The sequence below is a fragment of the Chaetura pelagica genome, unplaced genomic scaffold (assembly GCF_000747805.2).
Source record: "Chaetura pelagica isolate M959 unplaced genomic scaffold, ChaPel_1.0 scaffold305, whole genome shotgun sequence".
NCBI lineage: Eukaryota > Metazoa > Chordata > Aves > Apodiformes > Apodidae > Chaetura > Chaetura pelagica.
Window position 1 is genome coordinate 903,484 of NW_009953512.1, and position 11,195 is coordinate 914,678.

General features: G+C 45.2%; 1 protein-coding gene across 1 annotated transcript in view; it reads right to left on the reverse strand.

Annotated features, from left to right (window-relative positions):
• The window catches only part of EXOC6B (exocyst complex component 6B), a 273,905-nt gene that overhangs the window by 94,588 nt on the left and 168,122 nt on the right, over positions 1–11,195 (reverse strand). Inside the window, exon 22 of the mRNA XM_009999464.1 lies at positions 9,192–9,221. Within this exon, the coding sequence (XP_009997766.1) occupies positions 9,192–9,221 (30 nt within the window). The remainder of the gene's footprint in view (positions 1–9,191; positions 9,222–11,195) is intronic.

Sequence of the window (11,195 nt, forward strand, 5' to 3'; positions counted from 1 at the left end):
GCTGAAGAAATAATGCAGCATTTCCATGAAAAAACAAAGCCTTTTTTTTTTTCTTTTTGCTTTTTTTCACTCGCAACAGAATTTCTTTTTAATTGGCAACAAGCATTGGGAATGATGTGATCAAGTGTATTTAGATTTGCAAAGCCAGGGACTTGATACAACAGAAAAGCAGGCCAAGGAATTGCAATTCCTCAATATATTTACATGTCGCCTTTTCTGTAAACACCACAAGTTGTCTTACTAATTTTGACACTGGATTTGCTGACTTTTCCAATTCACAATGCAGTATTGGTGGGATACTCTGCAGCAGATATAAATGTGATGCCCCAATAACAAGCAATTGCTCAGCTCCATCAAACCAGGAAAAATCCCAGTGGAAACTTTCTGCGCAGGCATGGATGGAGACTTCAGACCCTGCAGACCCCCAGGCATGATGTCCTCCCTCCCACGTGCCTGTGGACTGTCCTTGCTGCTGGCAGCACCACAGCCCCAAATCTCATTAAACCATGTGCAAAATCAGGAAATCATCCCTGCAAACTTTTCAGAGGAAAATTCCCCATCCTGCACGTGCCCTCTGATTGGCCACCTTCTTAACACTGATGCAATGATGCATCTTAAAATTATTTTTAAAAAAAATAAAATAACTGCTGTTCTGCAGCCACTGAAGATGGCAAAACAGCCCAAAGCACAACCCAGACACACAAACACTTCCCAGTGAAAACAAATGTACAACCAGGACTCTGCTGGTTTTAAGATATTTACATAAAAAAACCAAACAAACCTTTTGTTAAGTGCCCAGGATGAGGGGCAATGGGCACAAGCTGGAACATGGGAAGTGCCATTGAAATAGGAGGAAAAACTTCTTTAGGGTGAGGGTGATAGAGCCCTGGGATGGGCTGCCCAGGGAGGGTGTGGAGTCTCCTCTGGAGATATTCAAGACCCACCTGGATGCAGCCCTGAATAATGTGCCCTAGGGGGTCCTGCTTTACCAGGGAAGTTGAACTAGATGATCTCTAGAGGCCCCTTCCAGCTCTGACAATCCTGTGATTCCATGAAATCCATTTTCAGTTTTGGCAAAGTGGGTTTTGTGGGGGTTTTTGGTTGGGTTTTTTGTTGGGTTTGGTGTGAGAAAGGAAGTAACCATATGGAGTTACAACAGCACAAGCATCAAATCACTGGGAACAAGACAGATTAGCAAAAAGAAAACTTAATTTTTCTACAAAGTTTTATGCTTAATATAAAAGGAGAATCAAGGCAGTGTCTTTGTCCAGGAGACAATTAGACTTGTTAAGGGCTATAATGGTCAGACATCACCACACATCCCAGAAAACCAAATGCATCCCTAAAGGCATTAGTTGCAGACTAGATATCGAGAGAACTCTTAATTAATTACTTCTATTCACTTGGCTTTGCAGAACCATTATTAAGAAGAAGAAATCACTTTTTCCTCCTAAAATAATTTGCATTATGGAAAGAAGATGGGAACAGACTGGTTCCTGATTTCCAGCAGGGAACACGTTGTGGGCTGAGCCCTGTCACTTTGCATTAGACATGACCACTGTGGGACACCAGAGATGACTGATGAGTGAATATGAGTGGTCACTTATTGATTTCAGCCAGTGTCAAGCTCCAGATTTGATCTCTGGCTCCATGAAGCCATTCCAGGAGCTAAACACTGAAACCAGTGTGTTGACTTAGGGACCTGGAAAAAAGCAACTGTCACCAAGCTACAAGCTGACATTCACATAGTTTTGAAATCTACCAAGGAAAATAAGAAGAAACCTAATCAACAAGAGGAGGCCAGTAAAGAGCAACACTTGAGAGCACAGAGCAGTGCCTGTTGGGGAAAGGGTTGTTCCCCAGCCTTTGAGTCACAGGATGTTCCTCAGCCTTAGATCCACGAGATGTTTCCCAGTCTTGGATCTCCACCAGGTCTTGAGCACAGAGCAGTGCCTGTTGGGGTTGGGCTGGGGTTGTTCCCCAGCCTTTGAGCCACAGGATGTTCCTCAGCCTTAGATCCACGAAATGTTTCCCAGTCTTGGATCTCCACCAGGTCTTCATGTTACTTGGCAGTTACAAAGTTAGAGGCTTCTTGATGCCCAAAGTCCCCAGTCTTCTCTGAAAGCATAAGCAACAACAGCACAGGTTTGAGGAAGTTTGGATTCAATGCACACCTGGGACCTACAGGAAGGCATCACCTTCATGTCAGCAGCCTTCCTTTCAACAGCCCCAAACTCCATCCTGCTACTTGCAGTGAATAGAACAGGCATCTGTGCCCTGATATACCAAGAATAAGGAGGACCTGTTTCTCCCCAGGATCTGCCATGCCAGAAGTGACCTGATGAACTTTTAAGATTTTTTTGGACAGAGTCATCTTTTCTGGACTGTGTTTTAGCCAAGAAAGGTTGGATCAGATGATCCCTGAGGTCACTTCCAACCTAGCATTCTATCATTCTATGACAGTAAACCTATGAAGAGCAACCCCTTCAAGCAGTGCTAACTAACACAATTTCAAGTGAAATTTATCTTGTGCAAAGACCCACTCATCTGGAAAGCTGACAGCATCTGAAGAATCAAAAGAGCAGTTGCTCCACCAAACCTGGAAGGCCACCATCCTCTGATGGAAGTGGAATGGCTCGTAAACTCATGCCAAAGCTGAGCCCAAGCTCATGTTTAGGTGGCTGCCTTCCAGAGGTATTTAAAAAAGAATGACAGGGTGTCTTTTTCAGAGGTAAACATTTACCACTTATTGTCTATTTTGAGCATTAAAGGGAAAACAGAGTGTCACAGATAGGGCAGCAAGACAAACACAGCCGAGCTGAACTCCCAACAGAAGCTGGGAGGCAATCAGAGCAACAAAATGAAAAAGGGGGTGATGGGGGGGAAAGCAAATACAGCAATTATCCTCACCACACAAAAAATAAACCAGCCAGTTACGCTGCCCATTGCAGCCCAATACAAACCCCCCATGTTCCAACACAAGAGGAAAAACCACAACACTTTGGCTGTGGCAAAGATGCCCAAGGTCAACAGCTGGAGGCTATTTTGGCTGAAGCTGGTGGGACACTCAAGGCTCTCATACAGATAGGGGTGACAGTCACAACCACCTCCTACAGACAGATCTAAAATGTTATTTTATTCTGATTAATTTTTTTTTTTTTTGGGGGGGGTTGTTTTGTGAGTTGTTTTGGTTTTTTGTGTTGGTGTTTGTTTTCTTTAACCAAATGACAATTTCTCAGGGAACCAGCTCCATGGCAAGGTTTTTCCTACACAGGCATCAAGGGGGCTTGGCACTAGAAACTTCATCTACTTGCTCACACACAGGAGCAAATGCACCCAACAGCAAGAAGAACAACTCCAGGATTCTGTAACCACATATAACCATGGGATCCAGGATATAAGAGGATCCATGAACAAGGTTTTTCCCTCGCTTTGTGCTATCAGAGTCAACAAGTGACATCAACTTTATTATTTTATTTTATTTTTTAATAGGAAAATAAATAAATAGAAGGAAGGGGAGGGGGTGGAGAAGGGAAGTACCTCAGGTCACAGCTGTTACAACTGAGCATGGGGCAGTTTCTTTGAAGCCTCACAGCAGCACACACAAGCACCCAAATGGGCACAGGCCTTTTTGCAGTCATTCCCAGCAAAGCTGGGAAGCTTCTGGGGTGGTTTTTTTATATGCATATATGCAAAAAATGTCAAGGAAACAAGAGGACTCCAAGATCTGTGTCTTTTCCCTGCCTCATCACATGAATGCATGGCAGGATATTTTTACTTAACTGCTTTTAACAAGTCCATAGCATGGCAATTTTAGACTTTCAGCAACTTTCTGGACCTTCTTTATAGATTTTTGCAAGTCTATCGCCCCCTTCCTGGAAGTTTCCAAGGGCAGGCTGGATGGGGCTTGGAGCAACCTGGTCTAGTGGGAGGTGTCCCTGCCCATGGCAGAAATTGGATGATCTTTAAGGTCCCTTCCAACTTAAACCATTCTGTGATCCTATGAAACAGTTGTGTGCAGAGCCTGGTGCACCCCAAAGGAGCGGTGCCTGTGTTGGAGCATCCAACTGCTGTCAGCTCTCCTGGGATATTTCAGAGATCTGTGCACAGACCTTCAAGACATGGGTGGGAGAGCACTCCTGCCACTCCAGGTCAGGTCACTAGGAATGATTTGCTTTATCCTTGTCAACCACTTGATTTAACTACAGACTCATTCATCAAGTAACCATCAGACCCAAACTGTCCCACTAGGCTGGAGGTTCAGCCTATGGTACCAAACTCCAGTTCTCAATCTGTTGCCTTCCACTTTCTTTACATGACGTTCTTTTCTAAGCAATGCAAGATACATATCTCTCATCAACTTGCTCTCTAAATACTCCACACTGTTACAAGCTGCACTCCAATCGGCCACATCACCTTCTTGTGCTGAGGAACAGCATCAAGAGAGAGGGAGGTGCAGGGGCCAGCAGGGCAGCAGCTACCAAAACCCACATAAAACCCAAAACACATGGACAGAGCACATCACCAACAGCTCCAACTCTTTCTCCTTCCCCCAGAAGGTATCTCCACAGTGTGGCTCCATATCCCTGGTCCAGAAACAGGAGCAAACCCAAAACTGCATCACACCATTGACTGAACTGTACAAAAACCTGAGGCTTTTGACTTGCCATGGGGGCACTTTGGCAGCCTCCCCCTCGAGGCTAAAGACTGATTTTCCAACATGTAAATGTGTCTCAAATCAAATACAAGCAGCAGACCCAGAAAGGATGGTGATGTAGATTCACGGCAGCCCCCAAGGAGAGGATGGTGACCTGAGGACCTGCTGGGTGGGCTTAAACAAGGCACGGGCTTGATGCTCCTCAGCGTTCTCCTCCTCCCATGCTCACCACCCGTGTTGCCACAAAGACCATTCACCTCTGAAAAAGACACCAAGAACCTACAACATGAAGCATCCAGGAAAAACCGTGGTGCTCCAACACGACCAACCTGCACTGAAGAGTCTCTGTGTGTACACAAGAAGCAGCCCACATTTTTCTGGGTCCTATTTGTGCCTCCTCATGAGCAGCAACACTCAGTCCTGGTCCCAGTGTCCACAGGCTGAGACTTTCCAAGTTACTTGACACAAACCAGAGCCGTGGCCCAGCCATGACAAGAGAGCACAGCTCCACAACTGGAACAAACGGGGAGTGGGGGGTGGAATAAATTGCATATTTCATCCTCTTCTTTTGTGGCTTTTATTTTCTTTTGCATCCGCTTTGGGAATAACATTCTTTCCATTGGGAAGAGCATGATTGTCCGTTAAATACAAAGCAGCTGCCATTTTGGAAACAAAAAGTTGATTAAATACAGACTTTTTTTTTTGTTATTATTATTTTTTTCCTTAATGTATGAAGAGCTAGAACCACTCTTCCTTCTGCTGATTCGTCAGGGCAAAGCATGTGCCAATTATGGCAGCAGGAAGACTTGAAGAGAGCAAAATGTATCACTTTGTCTTCGCTGTATAATTTTATAATCTGATGTTATAAATGAAAGAGGAAAGATCTGGAGGGTTGGAGCAGAGCACGCTGCACTCATCCTCATGGCAGAGTCCTCTGCCACGTGGAAACCGAGGGTTTCTCACCCTTTGCACACACAGGGATGTTCCAGATTCCCTGTTTACGCAGTTCCCTGCTTCCCGAGGTGCCGGAGGAAGGGTGGGAACGTCGCCGTGACGTGCGGCCGCCTGTGGGAAACACAACTGCCACATGACTGCAGGCCCAGATGTCAAACAGACTGGAAAAAAAGGATGAGCTCAAAGCAAATTAAAAAAGAAAAAAAAAAAAAGCACAGCAAACTACCCAGCCACTCCATTTCCACCCCGTGAGCCATCACCACCCAAAGCAGGAGGTTTCTTTTTCTCCAAGCAGAGCAGATCACTGAGTGACCAACACAAAAGGTGTTTGAAACTTCAGCTCCTTTTACAGTCTTCCAAAATCTGAATCTTACATTAAATTTCTCTTGTCAAGATTGAGACCTTAGAGTTGAAAACCAGACAGAAGGAAAAAAATATATGGATGGTCAAAGCTGTAGAAATCACTGTTCTTTTTTTAATGAACCCAGCAGGCTCCTGTTAATTGTTGCCATTCATGAAGACAAGGAAGAAGGACCATGAGAAATCCATAAGGATCTGCACTTTCAAATACTTTGCTTGCTCTCTCACTATTACATCTAACCTAGGCTGCAAGATCCAGGGAGAACTTATCTCTGTGTGAAGGCTCCCCTGTGATGGTGACCAAATGATGTGTTTTTAATTGCAGCCACCTCAGCCCCTCAACTGCTATTGGCTCCAGTGATGGGCAAAACCTCCCAACGCTTCTCCACGCACCCTCAAATCAAGTGATCTCTGCATGGGCACCCCAAAGGACATTGGACCTGAGGGTTGGGCTCCTCCAGGGCAGGTGATTCTCCTCCTGTGAGTAGGTTAAAGAAGATAGCTGGGGACTTTAGAAGCAGATGTGGTGTTCATTGACACTCCTTTGCACACTCACAAGTTAGGAAGAACTTCACAAGATTTCAGGTTGCCAGTGGATTAAATACAAGGAAAGGATAAAATCACAAAGTCTGTTCTTTCACTTACATTTGAAAAAAACAACCCAAAACCAAGCAACTCCATACTTTTAACTTCTGGTCAGTTTTTTGGAAGGTAGACACTGGGGGTCTGGTGCAGGAGGTGGCAGGTTTGGATTCCTTACACTGAGGATGGATTTTGAGCTGCCAAATTCCCTGTGCCACACACCTAACTCTTTGTGTAGGTACGTGCCAGCAAAAGCAAGCAGAAAATAGCCTTGTGCATCTAAGTTGGTAACATGAAAACCAAAGCCAAACATGCCAAGGTGACTACTCAGAGGGGAGCAATACCTAGGGAAGCGTGCACACCCTGTTTTAAAGGATTTATGGGACCAGGCATTTTAGCTTCAATCAGTTTTCAAAGTGCTGAAAGCAGACAAGAAACCATGTAATTACAAGGTAACTTGGCTAACCCAGATTTGAGTTAACTAGCGCTCCTGGGTTAATCAGAGGTCAGTCTTCTCCCCAGCCAACAAAAGCTAAATCCACCATATTTCAATGCTTTGCTCCTTGCTCTAAAGGAACCATCAGCTCTTGTTATCAAGCCTTTCATTTTGGGAAGTATCTGGGATTTTGGAGATGCTTGAGGAGACCAGGAAAGTAATGCAAAGCCACCAGACCACAGCAAGGTGGGCAGCACAGGACCACACAACAATGCAAGCCCTGCTTCAGCCACCAGCCCACCTTCTTCCCACCAATGCACCCTCGTTTTAAGGGCTCAACCTTCAGGGCAAGCTGGTCTGAGCAACTCCCCAGGAGACTCAGACCATCTCCGGAGGGCAGAGGAAGCCTCTGAGGACCATCCAGGGAGGATTCTGGATGCTGCTTGTGCCCTGTCCATGTCTGCAGCCCAAGCAACTCAGGGTTTTTTATGTGTATCTGGATCTAAAACACCAAGAAACTTCCAGGATTAGCCACAGCTACTTCCCACCGGATATTTTAGACTGTGTTACAATTGCTCCTTTGTCCTGCTGGCTTATGCAGTCAGATTTTTATTTTCAATCTCTTCTAGACAGATTAGTGATTTATTTCCACCAATTAATACAAACTACCTAGAGAACGAAAAATGAGAGGGGTTAAAAGGAAAATTAGAATCTGTTGCAGTTAAAAACAAACCCAACTAAGAGCAGGCTAGCAAAGTGCCACCATATAAAGGGATTACTCCACTCCTGACCCTTTCCAGGGGATCTCCAGGTATTACTTTTCATTGATTTACCTTAATGAAACTAATGCACCCCTCTCCATAGGAAGCTGACTCCATAGCTGTCTAGGCACTGGATTCAATTAAATAAATACATCTGGCTCCTAAATTGTTGGAAGTCTTGAAAAGCCAGAGGCAATACCACTTTTTTTTGCATCTGTCTCTCTCTGGGTACACCCTAAGGACACCATAGAGGATGGTCGACATCTAACACCCCTCCTGACACCCACAGCCACGGGGGGATGCCCAAAGCATCCCTGCCTGCTCCCACAGCCCTGCCAGCAGCCCAGCCATGGCTTTGATGGAAGCTGGCCTCAAATTGCTTTAACAAGGCTCTTTCTTTCCAGAAGCTGGCGTTGATTTGAGACCTCAATGTTGACTTAGAAACCCCCAGGTGCCCAGAGCCTGCAAATACTCAAGGCTTAGCTATGCTCAGTTTCCAGGAAAAGGGGTACATGCACCCAACCGCAGCGTGAACTATCAATACTGCTGTGGCAGCTCAGCTTCAAAATGAAGAGCAGGGGTTAAAGACAGAAAAGCAGAAGCTGGAGTAGGGGCTACATCTTCCCACTGGCCTCATCTCCCACTGCACAGCTGGGTCAAGCAGGGCTGCACCAGCAAAAAAAAATAATAATGAGGCTTTGCTTGCCCGGGCCTTGGCTTGCAGACATGGGAATAGAGGAAACAAGGGAGCTGGAGAGCTCTTTGTTTGCAATCTACCCTGGAAAGCGCTGCAGCTTTTTCTCCCGCACATGAAACAAGCAGAAATGACAATTAGAGGGGTTTGCTGAACCAGAAGGCAGGTCTGAAAGGTCTCCTTTGCTTTACGTGTGCTAATCGTCCTAATCCAAAGAGGACGAGAGTAAACATCAAGAACTCAGGAGAATTTGTGGATAAGATACTACTCTAACCCTCTAACCAGAGGAAAGGTTTAGTGGTCCAAGCCCCGAGCTGGAACACTAAGACCAGGAGGAAAATCAGGCTGGAATCCCAGTTTTGTCTGAATAAATGAGAGGGATTTTACAGAGATCTTTTCTCCTCCAAGCAGAGGCTGAAGATCCCATCATGCTTTCCCTAATAACCAGTATTTCCCCTAATTCCCTGCACATTTATGGATGTACAGAGGATAAAAGGAGCCAATTACATGTGCTGTTCTCTAAAAGCAACAATTTAGCACTGCTACTGCAACAGCACACTTGTGGGCGACTTGTCTGGAAGGAAACCCTTTCCCCTGGTCTCTCATCTTTCTAATTTAAACTTCTACTCAGTGTTCTCCTTTCCTCCTTTCTGAGACTAAGGACCTTTTCTGGTTCAACTCACCCTCTAACACTCGAGGTGGGAGCAGAGCAGAGCAAACGCCCGTGAGACGCAGTCTTGTACTCACCGACATTGTAGAGTGGACATCTACATCCCCCTACAGAGGACAACACAGGGAGTTGAAAGTCAAATGCAGAAGAGAGCAAAGCAACAGCAAGAAAGGCAGAGAGAGATACAGAGCGCTCATCACCTGTAGGTGCCTACAACCCATCAAGGCTCCAACTGAAGCACCAGCTGCTCAGCAGTTGAGAGAGTATTAAAAAAGCAACATATGGGCTCCCTGAACCTGGTCTAAGGAGAATGAGGAGGAAACCAAAGTACCACAGGACCAGTTTTATGGCTGTTAGGTACATTCTGCAAGCCAACATCCAGATGCCTCAGCTCTGCTACCTTAAGATGGTGGTGATGGGTGTCAAACCCTGGGAGGTGACAGAAGGGATCAGCTCAAGCAAAACTTGCTCAGATCTTCTGAGGGCAAAGGGACATTATCTCAGCACTGACAGGACTTGTGTCAATCTAAAGAAGGTGTCCTTGATACTCAAATGATCTTTTCGTGACTGTTATTTTCCAATTGGGTGCGTCCCAACGTGGTTAAGGCTGTGGCTGGTGCAAAGTTCAAGGCATATGACTGCCGTGCACAGTGCACTGCCTTTTAAAATATGAAAGGCTTTTAAAATAAAATCATAGCTAATAGTTCTCTTTAAAAAGAAAACAAACACTTCCAAAGCTCTTTCTACCAAAGCAAGAGCTGCTGTGGCCGATGTATTTATTTGCCACCGGGAAGAGATGCCAGCATGGTGAATAAGGCAAAAACACTGCACTGTTTGCCTGGCCCCAGTTGAAATCTGTGACTGCCATCTGGCAAAAATAAGCAGAAAAGGAAAAAAAAAAACAAACACAACAAAACCAAACAAAAAAAACCCACCAAAACCAAACCCCCTTTGCAGAGAGTTCAGTGAACTGCTCAGGACGGCAGAGGTTGGAGTTTGTTCGATCGCTGAAAGATTGCTTCCCCTTCCCGGGTCAGCATCACCTCTTGACCTGCCCTGATTACCTTCCAAAGGAGGTTATCAAGATACAAGACTAACAGAGGATTAAAGGAAACTTAAAATAAAAACAAAACATCCCCCCCTTTTCCCCCAACTCTGCTACCCTCCCCCAAGAAAACATCCTTGCTTTGTTAACCTGACAGTTCACTGTAGGTGTTGACACAACCCTCCATCTCCCAGCAGCTTAATGTCAACAAATCAGTGTGTTTGGAGTAGCCCTGTCAATGCGATTTACATTAACTTGTCTAACAAGAAATAAAAACAACAATCAGCCATCAAAGACAAAAGGCTTTTTCAGTCATTCTTTTAAAAGTATTACGCTGGAAATGTTAATTTTTTGAGGCCACGGCCCTTTACTTGCTGAAAACCAGAAACCACCTTTTTTTTTTTTTTTAATACTTTTTTTTCCCCTAAAGTATTTTTTTTTCTTAGGAAAAAAAAGAATAAAAATAGTATTTTCTTTTAAAGGAGGCCCGAGCATCCCATGTTAATAAGCTCAGCAGCAGCAGTAACCAACCCTCCCTGGTTAGCACAGGAAGAGGGCAGCCTTGAAACCAAATGTTAATTAGGCTTTGATTTCCACCAGCGTGTTATTTGCTTTGAGACATTTTGGGCACTTAGTGGAGCATTTTCGAATTGTGGCTCTAAACCACCATGAAAATTTCATGCAGCAGTGGTATGCACCAAAACCCTCTTCACTTCCCCATGAACTTTTCCTCCCTCCCCCCAGCACACGCCGTGCCCACCAACGTGCCCCGTGCAGCCAGGGGCTCAGCCTCCTGAAGCAAAGCTGGAGAAAGCAAATCGATTCCAGGGATTCCTAAAATCAAGTGGTTTCTACCAACTCCCACAATGCCTACTTTGATGCTCTAAAGGAAAAAGAAACAGGCATTGCAATTGCAAAAATCCTGAGGTGGTAGATGCTCCATCCCTGGAAATATTCAAGCTCAGGTTGGACGGGGCTCTGAACAACCTGATCTAGTTGGAGATGTCCCTGCTCACTGCAAGGGGGTTGGATTGCT